Raw genomic sequence first — 20,469 nt, 5'->3', positions numbered from 1 at the left:
GAGATTGAAGCCAAATTCCCCCACTTCAATACACAAGGGTCACTGTAAAGAAAAGACTCTGGAACCAGATGCTAGCCTGGATAAGAAAGAAGCCATGTTATCTGTCACTGTTATCATCTCCTTTTTGAAGAGATCTAAAAGGATGAGACAAACCCTTTTTAAATATGAATTGCTTCTTACTCTAAGTCAGGACTCAGCAAACTCTTCCTGTAAAAGGCCAAGTTAAGTTAGGCTTTGTGGACCACACAGCCTGTGACACAGATTCTTCTTGGGTTGTTGTTTTTTTTTTTCTTAGAACCCTTCAAAAATGTAAAATCCATTCTTGGTTCATGGGCCATAGTGTTCTGATTCCTACTCTAAATGATGAGAGGGCATCTAGGCAGTTTTTGGGAACCACTTCTATGCCCACTTAAGAAATTTAAAGGTATAACAATAGGCACTGACTTTATCATTTTACTTAGTTCTAAGAATTTTGTTAAAGGCCTAAATAATTTTATCTTATTTAACAGGAACTATCTTTTATAGTGCTTCATCCTCTATGGTGAAAAGTACATGAAGGAAAATAAAAAATTGATAACATTTATGTAAAAATCTCAATCTCTAAAAAACAATGAAATTACGTATAGGTCCAAATATTTTCACCTGGACTAGACAAACACTTCTGTTTTTTTCCATCTTAGTATTCATTCTCAATCTATACTACATAATGTATGTTTCCACTAAGGTCTCATTTATTCGGATATTTGAATTACACAACAAATCTCTTTAAGTACTTATTCTGAGACAACCACTTAACAGTGCACTAGTTGCTTTCCCCCAAGTACTTTCTCCACCTTAGCATCATCTTCACCTTCCCAAATTTACGGCACAACCTATGGCAGTAGTTTCAGACTATGTACCACAAAAACCCTTGAGGTACCTGAGAGCCCTTAATGAGTCATAAAGGAAAGTCAGAGAGCCTCCACAAGCCGAGCAATCAAGCCCCTTTTCCCATTCCCGCCAGCTTCCCCCTCAAATGAAGCAGCCTCACCATTCTCATCTGTTACTACCTAAAACTCTAAAACCACACAGAATTAAACTAGAAATCAGTACAAGAAAGATAGCTAGAAAATTCCCAAATATTTATAAACTAAACAAAAACACTTCTAAATTACAAGACAAGTTTTTTTAAATTTATTTATTTTATTTTTGGCTGCACTGGGTCTTCGTTGCTGCACGCAGGCTTTTCTCTAGTTGAGGCGAGCAGGGGCTACTCTTCATTGCGGTGTGCGGGCTTCTCATTGTGGTGGCTTCTCTTGTTGTGGAGCACGGGCTCTAGGCGCGTGGGCTTCAGTAGCTGTGGCTCGAAGGCTCTAGAGCGCAGGCTCAGCAGCTGTGACACACGGGCTTAGTTGCTCCGTGGCATGTGGGATCTTCCCAGACCAGGGATCGAACCCATGTCCCCTGCATTGGCAGGTGATTACCAACCACTGCACCACCAGGGAAGCCTGGCAAATTTTAAAATATGTTGAACTGAATGAAAATGAAAGCAAAACATAAAAATTTGGGGGTTGCAGCTACATTAGTGCTTAGAAGGAAATGTATAGCTTTAAATGCTTACATCAGAAAAGAAGAAAGGTCTCAAATCAATGGTTTAAGCTTCTACCTGAAGCATCAAATAAGAGCAAAGAGAACTCATATTAAAGAGATATAAAGAAGAATAAAAACCAATGAAATAAAATACAAAAATTATAGAGAAATCAATGAATCCAAAAGCTATTTGTGAAAAGATCAATAAAATTGATAATCTATCTAGAAAGACCAAAAATATTTAGAGAGAAAACACAAATTACCATTATCAAGACTGAAAGATGGGACCTGGCTACAGATCCTACAATATGTTAAATCCCTCGAAAGACAATTTCAAAAAAAAATTGACAAAGGAAGAAATAGAAAACCTGAATAGCTCTACATCCATTAAAGATGCTGAATTCACAATTTCAAGTCTTCTCACCAGAAAACAAAACCCTAAAACTACAACTAAAATCTGAGACTCAGGTGGCTTTACTGATGAACTTTACCAAACATTTAAGGAAGAAATAACACCAATCCTTCACAAAGTGTTTCAGAAAATTGAGGAAAAGGTCTCATTGTATAAGGGCAGTATTATTACCGAGATACCAAAACCAAAGACATAAAAAAATTATGCAGGAATATCTTTCATGAACAAAGATGCAAACACCTTTAAACCTAATCCATCAGTATATTAAAAAAAATCAAATCATAACCAAGTGGAGTTTACCCCAGCAAAGTGAAGTGGGTTTAACACTGGAAAAATCAATAATTGCATTTCATCATAGTAACAGAATGAAAAAGAAAACCTACATAATTATCTCACTATATGCAGGAACAGCACTTGACAAAAGTAAACACTAATTCATGGGGGAAAACAACACTCTCAGCATATAGGAATAGGAAAAATAAAAGGGAACATATACAACATGATCAAGTTGAGTGACTCTACAATAAACCTACAACTTACATCATATATAATGGTGCAAGACAATGCTCTTCCCATAAAATTGGGAGCAATACAAGAACGTCTGCTCTCATCAATTCTACTCAACATTGTACCAGAGGTCCTAGTACTTGCAATATATTGGGTAAGGGAAAAAAATAAAAGGTATACAGATTAGAAAGGAAGAAGTAAAACTGTCTTCATTCACAAAATCCTAAGAAAACTACCCAAAAAGGCTGCTAGAACTGATAAGCAAGGTCATAAGACTAAGGATCAAAATTCAAAAATCAATTCCATTTCTGTATTTAGCAATAATTAGCAATGTAATTTCTGTAAATACCTTTTACATTAGGAAGATAAACTTAAATTGTGTACCCTGAAAACTATGAAACGCTGCTAAGAGAAAGAAAACCTAAATAAAAAGAGAAACGTACCACATTCGTAGATAAGAAGACCAAATGTGGGACTTCCATGGTGGCGCAGTGGTTAAGAATCCACCTGCCAATGCAGGGGACACGGGTCGATCCCTGGTCCGGGAAGATCCCACATGCTGTAAAGCAACTAAGCCCGTGCACCACAACTACTGAGCCTGCGTTCTAGAGCCCACGAGCCACAACTACTGAAGCCCATGCACCTAGAGCCCATGCTCTGCAACAAGAGAAGCCACCACAATGAGAAGCCGGCACACCGCAACGAAGAGTAGCCCCTGCTCGCTGCAACTAGAGAAAGCCCGCACACAGCAACAAAGACCCAAAGCAGCCAAAAATTAATTAATTAATTAGTTTTTTAAAAATAAAAAAAAAAAGACCAAATGTTACTAATGTACAATTCTTCCCAAATTGTTCTATAGAGATACAACGTAAATAAATAGCATCAAAATCACAGCAGGCTTTTTTGTAGAAACTGACAAAACCTGTATGGAAATCAAAGGACTGACACCACCAAAAATATTTTAAAAGAAAAGTACAAAGTTAGAGGAAACTACTTGTTTTTGGAACTAACTATAAAGCCACAATAATCAAGACACATATTATTAGCATAAGGGGATATATACACACACACACACACATATATATCACAATGGAACAAAACAAAGAGGCCAGGAACAGATCCACACATGTATGGAAAACTGATTTTCAACAAAGTTGTCTAGGAAATTCAATGGAGAATGGATTGCCTTTTTAAAATGCCACTGAAATATCTTGATATACCTTTGGGGAAAAACTGACTTCAAACCAAATGCAAAAAAACCACCTCAAAATGTAAAAGTCAGGGGCTTCCCTGATGGCGCAGTGGTTGAGAATCTGCCTGCCAGTGCAGGGGACACGGGTTCGAGCCCTGGTCTGGGAAGATCCCGCATGCCGCGGAGCAACTGGGCCCGTGAGCCACAATTACTGAGCCTGCGCGTCTGGAGCCTGTGCTCCGCAACAAGAGAGGCCGCGATAGTGAGAGGCCCGCGCACCGCGATGAGGAGTGGCCCCCGTTTGCCGCAACTGGGGAAAGCCCTCACACAGAAATGAAGACCCAACACAGCCAAAAAATAAATAAAAAATAAATAAATTTAAACAGCCCTGCCAATGACCCTAAAAAAAAAAAAAAAAAAATGTAAAAGTCAAAACTATAAAACCTCTAAAAGAAAACATAGTAAAATATCTTTGTGATTTCAAGGTAGACAAAGATTTTTTAAATCTAGACCACAAAAAGCACAAACCAATTTTTAATAATTGATGTTGGATTTCTTCAAAATTAAAAACTTCTGCACATCAAAAGACATTGTTTAAAAAAGTAAAAAGGCAAGTTACAGACTGGGAGGAAATATCTATAATACATTTATCTTTCAATTGTAGTAAATATACAAAGAACTCTTATAATTCTATAATAATGAGAAAACAAACCCAATTTTTTTAATGGGCAAAGGACAAATAAACACTTTACCAGAAAAAAAAAGTATACAGACAGGCAATAAGCATGTGCTCAACATCATTAGAAATCAGAGAAATACATATGAAAACCACAATAAGACACCACTACCCAGACTATTAGAATGGCTAATATTAAAAAGGCTGACAATGCCAAATTTTGGCAAGAAAGTGGAGCAACTGATATTATTCAATTGTTGGTGAGTATGCAAAATGGTACAACTTTGGAAAGCGCCTGGTACTTCTTTGTAACGTACCATGTGACCCAACAATTCCACTCATAGGTATTTTTTACCTATGAGAAGTGAAATGTTTATACAAAGACTTGCAAATGAATGGTCATAGTAGCTTTGTTCATTTTAGCCTAAAACTCCATACAACCTACATGTCCATCAACAGGTGAATGGATAAACAAATTATGATATATCCATATAAGAGAATACAACTCAAATAAAAAGAACAAATTACTGATGCACACAACATAGATGAATCACAAAACACTGTGCTAAGTGCAAGAACTCAGACACAATAGAGTATACTACACAATTTCATTTACATACAACTCTAGTGAAGACAAATCTAATCAATAGTGTTAGAAAGCAGAGCAGCTATTTATTATCTGGAACTAGGAATAGGAGTAAGGGTTAATTGGGAAGAAGTAAAAGGAAACCTTTTGAGATGATGTAAGTGTCCAATAACTAGATCGTGGTGGTGATTACATAGGTCTCTAAATTTGTCAAAATACACTGAACTGCACATTTAAAAAATAATTTCATTATATGTTAATTATACCTTTTAGGTTAATTACATATGATTTAATTATACCATATAAAGTTAATTATAAAAAAGACATAACAAGATTTATATAAAAGGATGTTCATTTTTAATGGCAATAGAAAAAAATTAGAACCACTAAATGTTCATTAATAGTTATCTGGTTAAGTTAAACCATGGTATACATTCATTCATATAATGGAAAATTATGTTGCGTTTAAAAAGAAAAGATATATCTGTATTGACACATCAATCTATGATACAATAAGTGAATAAATCAGCTTAAAGAATAGGTACACACACACACTTCTGTGTGGTTTACAAAGGCATCAAAAAGTCTAAAAGAATATACATTAAACAGAGAACAGTGGCCATTTTTTTTTTTACTGGGGGTATGGCTATTTGGCTGGAGATTTTCATTTTCTCTGCATGTTCCTCTTAATAATAAATACATATTATGTTAAAGAAGTAAAGATATTTCCATGTTAAAGGGGGAATAAAGGTCAATAAGCCAATCCTTAAATAACCAAAACACTAAATCTAGGTACAGAGACACGTTCTCAAGAGGAGGAAAAGCTTCAGGGAACATTCTGTAGCCAGCTGCTTCCCTTCCTGCCAAAATCACCCTCCTCAAAAATTCTTCTCACCTTTAGCCCTTAGAAAACCCAGTTTTTTTCTCAAAAGAGTAATCCTCTATTAAAGAAAAATGGTTTTAAAAAAAAACAAGGTATTTTAAGTTACATTCAAATTTTAAAAAATAGAAATTATAGAAAGTGTTCAGATATAAACTTCATAAACATGAACAGTATTTGTTTTTATTGAACAAATATAATGCTTTACAATTTTCAAAAGTTTCACACACATGATTTCATATAATCCCATAATAACCCCCTTTTTAAAATCCCCTACCCCTACATTGCCCTCTCCCGCTTCCCTCTCCCCACTGGTAACCACTAGTCTGTTCTCTGTATCTGTGAGTCTGCTTTTTTTGTTTTATTCACTAGTTTGTGGTATTTTTTAGATTCCACATATAAGTGATATCATACAGTATTTGTCTCTCTGACTTACTTCACTTAGTGTAATGTCCTCCAAGTCCACCCATGTTGCTGCAAATGGCAAAATTTCATTCTTTTTCATGGCTGAGTTGTATTTCATTGTGGGAATATACACACACATACCATGGAGGGCCCAAATCAATAAAATCAGAAATGAAAAAGGAGAAGTTATAACTGACACCACAGAAACACAAAGGATCATAAGAGACTACTACAAGCAAATATACACCAATAAAATGAACAACCTAGAAGAAATGGACAAATTCTTAGAAAGGTACACTCTCCCAAGACTGAACCAGGAAGAAATAGAAAATATGAACAGGCCAATTACCAGCAATGAAATTGAATCAGTAATTTTAAAACTCCCAACAAACAAAAGTCCAGGACCAGATGGCTTCCCTGGTGAATTCTAACAAACATTTAGAGAAGACTTAACACCTATGCTTCTGAAACTATTCCAAAACATTGCAGAGGAAGGAATACTGCTGAACTCATTCTATGAGGCCAGCATCACCCTGATACCAAAACCAGACAAAGATGTCACAAAGAAAGAAAACTACAGGCCAATATCACTGATGAACATAGATGCAAAAATCCTCAACAAAATACTAGCAAACAGAATCCAACAGCACATTAAAAGGATTATACACCATGATCAAGTGGGGTTTATCCCAGGAATGCAAGGATTCTTCAATATACGCAAATCAATCAACGTGATACATCATATTAACAAATTGAAGGAGAAAAACCATATGATCATCTCAATAGATGCAGAGAAAGCTTTCGACAAAATTCAACACCCATTTATGATAAAAGTCCTGCAGAAAGTAGGCATAGAGGGAACTTTCCTCAACATAATAAAGGCCGTATATGACAAACCCACAGCCAACATTGTCCTCAATGGTGAAAAACTGAAACCATTTCCACTAAGATCAGGAACAAGACAAGGTTGCCCACTCTCACCACTATTATTCAACATAGTTTTGGAAGTGTTAGCCACAGCAATCAGAGAAGAAAAAGAAATAAAAGGAATCCAAATCAGAAAAGAAGAAGTAAAGCTGTCACTGTTTGCAGATGACGTGATACTATACATAGAGAATCCAAAAGATGCTACCAGAAAACTACTAGAGCTAATCAATGAATTTGGTAAAGTAGCAGGATACAAAATTAATGCACAGAAATCTCTTGCATTCCTGTATACTAATGATGAAAAATCTGAAAGTGAAATTAAGAAAACACTCCCGTTTACCATTGCAACAAAAAGAATAAAATATCTAGGAATAAACCTACCTAAGGAGACAAAAGTCCTGTATGCAGAAAATTATAAGACACTGATGAAAGAAATTAAAGATGATACAAATAGATGGAGAGATATACTATGTTCTTGGATTGGAAGAACAACATTGTGAAAATGACTCTACTACCCAAAGCAATCTACAGATTCAATGCAATCCCTTTCAAACTACCAATGGCATTTTTCACAGAACTAGAACAAAAAATTTCACAATTTGTATGGAAACACAAAAGACCCCGAATAGCCAAAGCAATCTTGAGAAAGAAAAACGGAGCTGGAGGAATCAGGCTCCCTGACTTCAGACTATATTACAAAGCTACAGTAATCAAGACAGTTTGGTACTGGCACAAAAACAGAAATATAGATCAATGGAACAGGACAGAAAGCCCAGAGATAAGCCCACGCACATATGGTCACCTTATCTTTGATAAAGGAGGCAAGCAAATACAGTGGAGAAAAGACAGCCTCTTCAATAAGTGGTGCTGGGAAAATTGGACAGGTACATGTAAAAGTATGAAATTAGAACACTCCCTGACACCATACACAAAAATAAACTCAAAATGGATTAAAGACCTAAGTGTAAGGCCAGACACTATCAAACTCTTAGAGGAAAACATAGGCAGAACACTCTATGACATAAATCACAGCAAGATCCTTTTTGACCCAGGTCCTAGAGAAATGGAAATAAAAACACAAATAAACAAATGGGACCTAATGAAACTTAAAAGCTTTTGCACAGCAAAGGAAACCATAAACAAGACCAAAAGACAACCCTCAGAACGGGAGAAAATATTTGCAAATGAAGCAACTGACAAAGGATTAATCTCCAAGATTTACAAGCAGCTCATGCAGCTCAATAACAAAAAAACAAACAACCCAATCCAAAAATGGGCAGAAGACCTAAATAGACATTTCTCCAAAGAAGATATACAGATTGCCAACAGACACATGAAAGAATGTTCAACATCATTAATCATTAGAGAAATGCAAATCAAAACTACAATGAGGTATCATCTCACACCGGTCAGAATGGCCATCATCAAAAAATCTAGAAACAACAAATGCTGGAGAGGGTGTGGAGAAAAGGGAACACTCTTGCACTGTTGGTGGGAATGTAAATTGATACAGCCACTATGGAGAACAGTATGGAGGTTCCTTAAAAAACTAAAAATAGAACTACCATACGACCCAGCAATCCCACTACTGGGCACATACCCTGAGAAAACCATAATTCAGAAAGAGTCATGTGCCAAAATATTCATTGCAGCTCTGTTTACAATAGCCAGGACATGGAAGCAACCTAGGTGTCCATCATCGGATGAATGGATAAAGAAGATGTGGCACATATATACAATGGAATATTACTCAGCCATAAAAAGAAATGAAATGGAGGTGTTTGTAATGAGGTGGATGGAGTTAGAGTCTGTCATACAGAGTGAAGTAAGTCAGAAAGAGAAAAAGAAATACAGTATGCTAACACATATATATGGAATCTAAGGAAAAAAAAAAAAAGGTCATGAAGAACCTAGGGGAAAGACGGGAATAAAGACACAGACCTACTAGAGAATGGACTTGAGGATATGGGGAGGGGGAGGGGTGAGGTGTGACAGGGTGAGAGAGTGTCATGGACATATATACACTACCAAATGTAAAATAGATAGCTAGTGGGAAGCAGCCGCATAGCACAGGGAGATCAGCTCGGTGCTTTGTGACCACCTAGAGGGGTGGGATAGGGAGGGTGGGATAGGGAGGGTGGGAGGGAGGGAGATGCAAGAGGGAAGAGATATGGGAACATATGTATATGTATAACTGATTCACTTTGTTATAAAGCAGAAGCTAACACACCATTGTAAAGCAATTATACTTCAATAAAGATGTTTAAAAAAAAAAATAGAAATAATAGAAAAATAGAAATAGATCAAAATATACCTATTGGCCAAAAATGGGCGATTTGCCAGGTGAGAAGCTATAATTATATATGGCTATTTGGTGAATAAACAAGTTTTTATTTTATTTTATTTTTTAATTAAAAAAATTTTTTTGGCTGTGCCAAAAAAAAAAAAAAAAAAAGGCTAAACATCTAAAAAAGTTTGAGAAAAACTATTAAGTGTGCAATAGCATTACATCTTTAAAAATGTACATCCCTTAATATTTAAAAATACTTTATTACTAAAAATGCTAACCATCATCTGACAATGCAGGGTTGAAACAAACCTTCACTGTGTTAAAAAACACATTATCTGCAAAGCACAAAAAAGCAAAGCACAATAAAACCAGGTATACCTGTACAAAAATGGAAAAATTATTTGCCAAGCCTCACTTTAACACGGAGATCTCATAAATCCTAAATAAAATATTAGCAAAGCAAATCCAGCAAGGACAATACATTACAATCAAGTTGAGATTATTCCAGAAACACAAGATTTATTTAACACTTGAAAATAAGTCCAACATATTTCATCTTATTAAATAAGAAAATAATGATAATATCATTAGATGCAAAAAAAGTATTTGCTAAGATTCAACATCATTTGTGATTTAAAAAAGAAAAATCCTAGCAATCTACAAATAAGAAGGAAACTTCCTTTATCTGAAAAACAGTATCTATAGTAAACACCTACAGTAAATATCACACTTAATGGCGACACAGTGAAAGGCATCTTTTTGATACTGGGAACAAGGAAAAGATACCTACTCTCACCACCTTTACTCAACACTATACTGGAGGTCCTAGATACTGCAGAAAAAAAGAAGACACAAAACACTTAAGAGTTAGAAAAGATGAAATAAAACTGCCATTATTCACAAATAATAGAATTATGCACATAGAAAATTCAAAGGATCTACAGAGGACTTGTTAGAATTAATGAGTTTATTAAGATTGCTAGGTATAAACCCAATATACAAAAATTAATTGCATTTCTATATACCAGTAATAATTATAAAATGATACCATTCATATCATTTTCGACATCAAAAATATCAAATACCTAGGCATGAATCTAACAAAAGATATTTAGGACCTCTAGAAAAAATTATAAAACGTTACTGAAAGAAGTAAAAAGATCTAAATTAAAGACTATGTCATGTTCATAGATGAGAAGACTCAACTGTAAAGACGTCAATTCTCCCAAAACTGATCTACAGAGTCAATGAAATATCAATCAAAATCACAAGAGGTTTTCTGTTTGTTTTATAAAATTTATTATGCTCATTCTAAAATTTATATGGAACTACAAAGGGCCAAAAATAGATAGGATAATCTTAAAGAAGGAAAACAAGATGGGAAGACTTGCTCTACCAGATATCAAGACAATTTAAAAGCTATAGCAACAAAGGTGGCATTACTACAAGGAAAGACCAATGGACTAGAGAAAAGAATCCAGAAACAGAGCCACACTAGTATGGACATTTGATTTTGACAAAGGTGGCAATAAAGAGCAATGGAGAAACAAGAGGCTTTTCAACAAATTGTGCTGGACAACTGGATATCCATACAGAAAAAGTGAAACCTGACCTCTTCCTCAAACCATACCTAAAAACTACTCCACATAGGTTTTAGATCTAAATGTGGAAGACAAAAAATTAAATGGCCAGATTTTAGACCAGAGGTTCTGAGGTCTTCTGACCCAAGGCACCTGCAGATAGAATTCAAGATATAAAAAATATTTTTGATACCTCAACTGTATCCTCTCATGCCTTAGCATTTTAGTGAGGCAGTTCCAATTGACAGCATCTACATATCTTTGCCTGAGTTTTCCAGGAATTGTTTGTAAGTGCTGAGAATTAATGCTCTGCTCTCACCAGCCTTCAACCCATGTGTGTATGTGTGATGTGTCTGAAGAACAAGTGTGAGGAACATAATGTTGTGAGGACCACTAACTCCCAGAGTTAGCCAGAGATTTAATCTTGTTAATCACCTGCATAATACACTCTTTTTTAAGCACCTTCACTTCCCTGCCTCAAATCCAGTATATTTTTTTGTGAGCATTGCCCATATTAACTACTTGAACTCAAATCCTTGTCTGGGGGTCTGCTTCTTGAGAAACCAAGAAAACCAAGACCCAGAGTTACAATGAACTTGAGTAGGGGAAAAAAATTACTTCTCTATTTTTGTAACTGCTAATTGAAGGAAATGCTAAATTTGTTATGAATATAAACATACCAAAATGATGTTAGCAGTACTTGTGACTTTGTCTCTAACAGAAATCACAGATGTTTTAATATTACATGACAGCTGCTGCAGATACCTCCAAATATTTTTTACATTCCTCACTACATTGAAACCGTTATTTATTAGTTTACTGCTAAACCGCACATGATCGCAGTCTTTCTGCCTATAATGTTATACAGTCTTCCTGTCTATAATGTCATCAACTATTGAGCAACTAACTACCTCTGTGCCAAGTAATTATTCAACCACAAAACAGTTGAGTGTTCTACAACTAAAGATTAACTCAAAAAGCCTTGGGTGAATTCTGATGTTCTTGGAAAACCTATCCTTGCCTTGTAAAGTATAATATGGAAATTTTAATTCATACACAAGAACTAAATACAATTAAACTTTAACCTGTGATTTTTTAAATGTAATTTTTTCTTACTGAATACATTAACTAAAAAGTACATAATTGATATCATCACAAATTTATTTTTTAATATCTTGAAGGTATATTTCAATAACCATATGGTATCATTTTTATAAGTTCAAAACTATTCAAAAATAAAAATTATATTCTTTGGGAATTTACACCTGTGAAACTATTTTTTTTAAAAAAGCAATGAAATAAAACATAAAATTCAGGATTCCAGTTGCATAGGTGGGAGGGGAATGAGGAAATGCAAGAGGAAAATAGTAACCCATTAGTTTTATGTCCTTTGTCTCAACTGGGTAGTGGGTACCTACATGTGCATTTGTTTAATTATTATCTTATATATAAGTTTTATGTATGTTCATTTTATACTTAGGAAATATTATGTATTTAAAAAGGAGCATTCATAGAATCAGAAAAAATTCTTGAAAATCAAAAACGTGATAGCAGGAAAAAATTATTTCTAAGTTAAAGCTGAACACCCCACCCAGAATTTAAACAAAAAAAAAAAGAAGAGGGGATTAAAAAAAAGAAAATTAGAGGATCAGTATAGAAGGATCCACATCTGAATAAGGGGAGATCCAGAAAGAGAGAAAAGAGAACATGAAAGGAAGGAAATAACACAAAAGGAATAATATAAAATAATCCCCCTGAACTGAAGGACAAGAGTTTTCAGACTGAACAGGCGCATCAAATTGCCTGCACAAAAAAAGTCTTTATCCCTTAGAGATACATACTAAAATATTTATAGATGACTGACCCATACCACGATATCTTGAAATTTTAGAACATTGGGATAAGGGAAACATTCTTAAAACCTCTACAAGCTGGGAGAGCATGGTCATAATGGCACTATACCTCTCAAACAGCAACACTGGAAGCTGGAAGGCAACAGAAGCATGATTTTTAAAATTCTGAAGGAAAATTAGTTCCAACCAATGCTATGCCCAATCAAATAAAGCATAACAAAGAAGAAAGAACTGTTCAGACTTGCAAGGCCTCAAAAATGTTTTTTTCCCATTCATCTTTTCTCAGGAACCTACTGGAGGATATCTCCATCAAAACAAGGAAAGAAGATGATAAATGATGTGAAGAAACAGGGAATTTAACAAAGGAGATGGGCAAAGAGAATCTCCTGAGGTTGGTAAAAGAAAATCCTGATATGAGAGTTCTACTATTTTAGACTCAGAGAACAACTAAGCCAGATTGGAGCAAAGAGAACAGACATTTCCAGGATACCTCCTAGTGGGATTATACTGAGAGAAGATCCAAAGAATGTCAGAGGTGTGGGGGATGAATTAGGTATACAGAAAACTAAGCAAACAGTAAAACAAAGTAATTATTAACGCCAAAGTAATTATTCCATGAAAAATCTTTTACACACTCTTAATAATGTGAATAATAAATAATGATTTTCCCAAATATTATGAGATGCTTATATCAGAAAGACAGGAGGAAGGGAAGTGAATATGTGTATGTGCTAAGTGGAGATGAGGTTGGGACATCAGCTAGAGAACTAAAGTCTCAGCCTCCATAGTAGCAAGGCCAGAAATGATACATAAAACCAAAAGGAAAAAAAATAAAAAAATTTAAAAATGGGAGCATAATCAAGTTACTAAAGAATATGGAAAGAAATACTAAACTACGCAATTTTATGAATCACTGCCTCTAGGACACAGGAATTAAGAGTGAGAAGAAGGGAGTGCATCTTTTCATTGTAAATCTAGTAGTAATATTTTACTTTTCAAATTATGTACATATGCTATTTTTTACACCTAAAAATTAATTTTAAAAACCATAAATTTTCACAAGGGTCAAATAAGAATAAAAATAATAGCCATTATTTCCCAAACGCCAACTACTTATGGGAAACATAGCAGATCTTTTACAAAAACTATCACTATTCCTCAGGCCATCTTTGTAATGTAGGATTATCCTAATTTTACAGATGAAAAAACTGAAAATGAGAATGAACAAAGAACACTTTTGTTTTGTTTTTTCTGTTTATGTTTTGTTTGGTCCTTTACCTTTCCAGCAGTAGCAAAATATTCACCATCAGGGGACCACTCCATCAAATGTACAGATACTGAGGTTCTAAAAAAACAAAATTGAACGGTTAGCATTTTTAAAATCTGGAACACTATATATATAAATGGTCAAAATAAGATTTTCATAATATCATCAAAACAAGAGTGTTTTCACCTCTCTAAAAATAAATCTAAATATTTCACCTCCCTAAAAATACAAATTAATTCATTAAAGCTAATCCAAAGCTCACTTTGGGGAGCCAAAGAAGAATGCAATTAACATGCATAAATGATATCGCAACCTACATGCCCCACCAACACCCTACTGTAACATTTTGAAAACTGAGCTCATCATCTTCCCAGGCTAGTTGGATCCCTTCACATACTCCATATTGTTAATGGATCCCTTCACATAATCCTTCCACTTGAAAGAGTGTCTCAAAACTTTCACATCTTCCCTCTCCCTATCCCACCTATATCTCATGCATTAATGAATAATTCCTACATATCAACCTTCTCAACCCAAGTCCTGAGGTTATTAACTATGAAAATATTTTCATCCTTTTTTAAAACAATCAATTGTAGCACAGATTAAAGGATGATGTTATAATGGGTTTTGGTTAGAAAAAGTCTATTTTTCTAGGCTTCTAAGAACATATCTCAGGAAGCATTTTTTTAATTAATGAACATAACACAGTGAGACACTAACTTGCACTGCCAGATGCACTTCCAATCATTTAAAACAGGAGGAATTTTATTATCGATTTCTTCCTCCTCTTCCAGAATGTCACCTCCTGGAGGAGCCCACAACTGAATAGAATCAGTTGCTGTCAACAATCTGTTATCTGAAAATTAAAGAATGTTCAGATGAATAAGCAAGGATTATCTAGAGAAATAAATGCACATGTGGGCTTCTGCTTAGGTCTATAAACTATTCTGTGAAAAGTAAGCAATATTGTCTATGAAAAACACTTGTGGATTATATCCATTTAAAAGTGAGAATCCACTGACAAGAAAACTTGAGGGAAACTTGAGAACAAAAAAGAAAAGCCTCCTGACAAAGAGCTATTGTCTGTCAGGTAAAACTTTAAAAAAAAAAAATAACAACAGAAGTAGAATAACAAAACAAACCCCAAAAACCTCTGATATATACAACACAGAATATTCTCAGGATATAAGACATAACTAAAGATTAATGAAATTTGTTTTTCTACATGGACTATTAAAATTACCCTCATTAGTTGTGAATGTAAAAAGGGACAACAGCCATTATCATTAAAAGTTTCTAAACTTTCAATATTAAAGACAATAATTTCCCGAAATACAGATAACAAAATGAGATAGGGTTTTTCTGATCTTGTTTTATTTCTGATTTTATTTCTTAATAAAAACAGTAGGAGTAAAGTGCAGCACATTAATTAATGAAAGAAATCATCATTGTTTCTTGGAACAAAACATTCAAAAGTAGCGGGGGAAAGCACAGAACTAACAGTAAATTAAGCACTGTACAAAGCAGCGTATATGCAAAAGAAAAAAGTATACTCATTCACTAGCAAGAAGAGAATACTACTGATCATTTTCTTATTATGGGAGACTATATCACATTGTAATCACACACTTAAAACAAATATTAACTTTTCATAATTTCTAAAGATAATTGCTAAATACCTTGAGGGTCCCATGCTAAATTGTATGTCACGGAACTCAAAAAAAACTGCCCAGTTTTAAGCCACTGACACTTGAGTTGCTGAAACATAGAGAGAGAAAGAAAAAAGAGAAAGATATGTTTTCAAAGTAATATCCACAAGCACTACCATATTATCATTTTCTTCAACTGAAGACTATGATCTGAAACAAAGATGTAAATATTTCACTATTATTTTCAAAATACTGTTTTTAAAATAATTTCCAATGATTCCACTTACTATTCTACCATATCAGGCTGTTTGCCACGCCCAAACAAAGCATGTCTCCCAGGCTTCCTTCCATGTCTATAAACACAATCTTTTTTTTTTTTTTGGCTGCGCGGGGTCTTCATTGCGGCATGCGGGATCTTCAATGAGGCATGTAGGCTTCTTAGTTGCGGCATGCAAACTCTTAGTTGTGGCATGCACGCAGGATCTAGTTCCCCGACCAGGGATAGAACCCGGGCCCCCTGCACTGGGAGCGCAGAGTCTTCTCCACTGGACCACCAGGGGAGTCCCCTATAAACACATTCTTATTCTTAGCGTATCCCTTCCTCTCTTTTCCGCCTGCAAACTCCTATGGTTACATCAAGATCTAGCTAAATCATCACCTCTGCAGTGAAGCCTCTTCTGACATCCTGGCAGCACTCAGAGCACTTTTTACTTATATTCTACCATTATAACACTGGTCACACTGAATTATTTGTTTATATATCTGACTCTCCTATTACACTGCAACTCTTCAAGGGCAGGAATTATGCCATAATGAGCTTTGTGTATTCAGTGTTGTAATGACTGGTACACAGATGCTCAATAAATGTTTATAAAAACAAAGTAAATGCACATTAGAAAGAAGTACAAATTAACACAATCCTATGGAGTCAATGTCTAAAATAAAACTAGATATACCTTCCAAAAAGCCAACAAATTTGAACCATATAATATATAAAAGCCATAAACCTGACCTATATTTGAATAATTTCCATGCTATTTTCTTACTGTTTCCATTCTAAAGTGTAGAAAGATTTAAAATTTAAAAGTCACAGCTCTTTCCTATGAAATACAGTAAGTAAAAAAGTTTAGATATCTCTTTGCAGTAGACAAACATAAAATGTTCTTTTGTGAAAGTACAGTACAATGTAAAGCCATGTCAAGGCTTTTTATAGGCAAGTTATACAGTTATTGCTTGGCAAGTAATAATTTAATAAATGGCAATGCCCTCTCTTATTATAATACTTTTAAAATGTTTAACAATAAAATAATTTATTCAAGATTTCATGACTATCTAGAGGTGGAATTTTAAAATACAACTATAAAACCTGAATTTCAGCATCCAAAAGTAATTTTATATTTTTTAATCAGGGAAAAAATTATTTTCTAAACCCTATCACTGCTGACCCAACAACAGTCACAACAGTATTTTAAATACTGCTCAACAGAACTATTTTACAGTAATAATAAAATCATTCCTAAAACTAGAGCTATCCCTAATATTCTTTCCATTAGTGCTTCTCAGAGTGTAATCTGTGGACCAATTACATTGCAGAAATTTGGGGTGTGAGGTCTGGAATCTGATTTTTTTTTCCATTTTTTTTTTAATTTAATTTTTATTTTATACTGGAGTATAGTTATTTACAATGTTGTGTTAGTTTCGGGTGTACAACAAAGTGAATCAGTTAAACATATACATACATCTATTCTTTTTCAGATTTTTTTTCCATATAGGTTATTACAGAGTATTGAGTAGAGTTCCCTGTGCTATATAGTAGGTCCTTGTTGATTATCTACTTTATATATAGTAGCGTGTATATGTTAATCCCAAACTCCTCATTTATCCCTCCCACCTTTCCCCTTTGGTAACCATAAGTTTGTTTGCAAAGTCTGTAAATCTGTTTCTGTTTTGTAAATAAGTTCATTTGTATCATTTATTTATGGAATCTGAATTTTTTTCTATAAATTTATTTATTTTATTTATTTAGTTTTGGCTGCATTGGGTCTTCGTTACTGCACATAGTCTTTCTCTATTGTGGCGAGTCGGGGCTACTCTTCGTTGCGGTGTGAGGGCTTCTCATTGCGGTGGCTTCTCTTGTTGTGGAGCATGGGCTCTAGGCACGCAGGCTTCAGTAGTTGTGGCTCGTGGGCTCTAGAGCACAGGCTCGGTAGTTGTGGCACACAGGCTCTAGAGCGCAGGCTCAGTAGTTGTGGCGCACGGGCTTAGTTGCTCTGCGGCATGTGGGATCTTCCAGGATCAAGGCTCGAACCCATGTCCCCTGCATTGTCAGGCGGATTCTTAACCACTGTGCCTCCAGGGAAGCCCCTGAATTTTTAAATATGTACTCTTGATGACTCTTAAGTACTCTGAAAATTTAATATGCATTTCATAATATTATCATTGGGAAGAGACTATGATATAATTTGTACTTCTGGGGGGAAATGTAAAAAAAATATTCATATGCATACATTTAATGAAAAATATCAAAACCACTTATTTACTGCAGTTAAGAATACAATTTTTTTTTAAATTACTGGTAAATATGTCAAGAGGTGAAATCTTGGCGTTCAGATTTCACACTGGCAGTTTTAACTATTTGTGAGTGATGGTGGAGTTCTAATGCATGTAGTAATTTTAAAATTTAAAAATTTTTCTAACCATATTGGATTTTCTGAATATTAAGTAAGACAAAATATAATTCAGCACCCAGTGAGTTTACCTAACCTCCTAACTCCTTCATTCAAATATTTAGAAGTACCTGTTATGTTCCAGATACTGTTCTAGTACTTGAGATGCATCAGTGAACAAAAGAAACAAAGCTCCCTACCCTCATGGAGCTTACATTCTAAATAGTAATCTATAAATAAATAAAGAAGATAAGTGCTCTATTGAAAAAGGTTTTAAAATAGAAGGATAGGCGGGTTAGAAGGAAGGTGGGAGAACCAAGTGGCAATTTTTAAAAGGGTGTTCAAGGGACTTCCCTGGTGGTCCAGTGGTAAAGAATCCGCCTTCCAATGCAGGGGACGCAGATTCGATCCCTGGTAGGGGAACTAACATCCCACATGCCTCGGGGCAACTTAGCCCGCCTGCCTCAAAGAGAGAGCCCGCGTGCCGCAATCTACAGAGCCCGCCCGCTCACCCCAACTAGAGAGAGAAAACCCGTACACCACAACTAGAGAGAAGCCCTCACGCTGCAAATAGAGAGAAACCCGAGCAGACCACACACCATAAAGAAAAGATCCCGCATGCCTCAATAAAGATCCCGCGTGCCGCAACTAAGACCCAACACAGCCAAAAAAAAAATTAAGGAAAATAATTATTTTTTTTAAAAAAGGGAAGGGCGGTCAAGGCAATTGAGAAGGTATTACTCATTGAGAAGGTATTACTAAGCAAAAACTTAAAGGATCTGTAGGAACTGGCCCTGGAGCTATCTAGAGAAAGAAGGACATTCCAGACAAAAAAACAACCAATGCAAAGGCTCAAAGATGAGAGGGCGACTATCCAAAGAACAGTGAAAATGCCAGTGTGGCTGGAGTGACCAGAGAGGACAAAAATAGTAGATGAGTTCTGAGAGGTAATAAATGGGTGCAGGTGCGGGGGCAAGGCGAGGGTGGAGGAAGAAGGGCTGTAGTCCATTCTAAGGCTTTTTGGCTTTAAATGTGAGAGAAGTATGGAGCCATTAGAGTTCTTAGCAGAGAAGTGTCATGATCTACTCTGCTGAGAACAGAGAAAGGGCAAGGGGATAGATATTAGACAGGAGACTAGTCCAGTAATCTAGATAAGAAACCACAGGAGTTCACCTGGGGTAGATCCCAATTAACAAGGCAAATCTCAATAAGCAATATTCTAGGAAACTGATTTTCTAAAAGGCCTAGGGATATATTCCTAGTGAATGTAAAAGATCTTACCATAAAGCACCAGACTAACTTCGCACTGATATTCCAGACCACCTTCAGCACCAGCTCCTAAGGAGCTCTTTATTGCTGTCAACAGGATTCCAAATTCAAGTATAAAACTTTTCTAGTACCATTTAATACTTACACAATTTCTCTTATGAGAATTTATGCCCAAGGGCTCAAAAATACAAACAGCATTACCATATGAAGCTGCAACCTAAAAAAGAATGAACAGAGCATTAATATTTAAGGAAAAGAGAAAATAAAGGAAACTTCCTTTTCACAATAATGTATAAACTGATTACATACAATCCCAATACAGTATTTATGGTTTTTTCCCTTCCATAAATATAACTGGAAAAGTACTGGACTTAAGAATCTCTTCTCTTATCAAAAATTCAGCAGGCTTTATTTTCCATATCAAATACAAGGTTGACCTATTCAAAGAAATCATCCTTTCCTATAAAAATTTCATTTTTAAATACGGAAATAACTTTTATTAACGAAGACACATTTCAATGGTACATCTGTCAGAAACTTTACAATCCAGTGAAAATAATATAAAAACCATGAGAAGTAGAAAAAGACATCAAAGAGCAACAGGTTCTAAAAATATATCAAATAAAATGCCATTAACTATACCATCAAACAAAAAATACCAATTGGGAACACCATGTAGAAGGAGGAATAGAGAAAATGGACTAAGGAGAAACCAGAGAGACATCCACTGCAACTGGAGGA

At 35.1% G+C, this 20,469-nt stretch overlaps 1 protein-coding gene across 1 annotated transcript in view; it reads right to left on the bottom strand.

Annotated features, from left to right (window-relative positions):
- DMXL2 (Dmx like 2) overlaps positions 1–20,469 on the bottom strand; it is a 146,694-nt gene that overhangs the window by 91,469 nt on the left and 34,756 nt on the right. The window contains exons 3-6 of the mRNA XM_061180318.1: positions 19,874–19,945; positions 15,824–15,902; positions 14,865–15,000; positions 14,156–14,222 (exon numbers count right to left, since the gene is read on the bottom strand). Of these exons, the coding sequence (XP_061036301.1) occupies positions 14,156–14,222; positions 14,865–15,000; positions 15,824–15,902; positions 19,874–19,945 (354 nt within the window). The remainder of the gene's footprint in view (positions 1–14,155; positions 14,223–14,864; positions 15,001–15,823; positions 15,903–19,873; positions 19,946–20,469) is intronic.

Source organism: Eubalaena glacialis, chromosome 2 (genome assembly GCF_028564815.1).
Source record: "Eubalaena glacialis isolate mEubGla1 chromosome 2, mEubGla1.1.hap2.+ XY, whole genome shotgun sequence".
Lineage (NCBI taxonomy): Eukaryota > Metazoa > Chordata > Mammalia > Artiodactyla > Balaenidae > Eubalaena > Eubalaena glacialis.
This window is presented reverse-complemented; position numbering and strand designations above follow the sequence as displayed.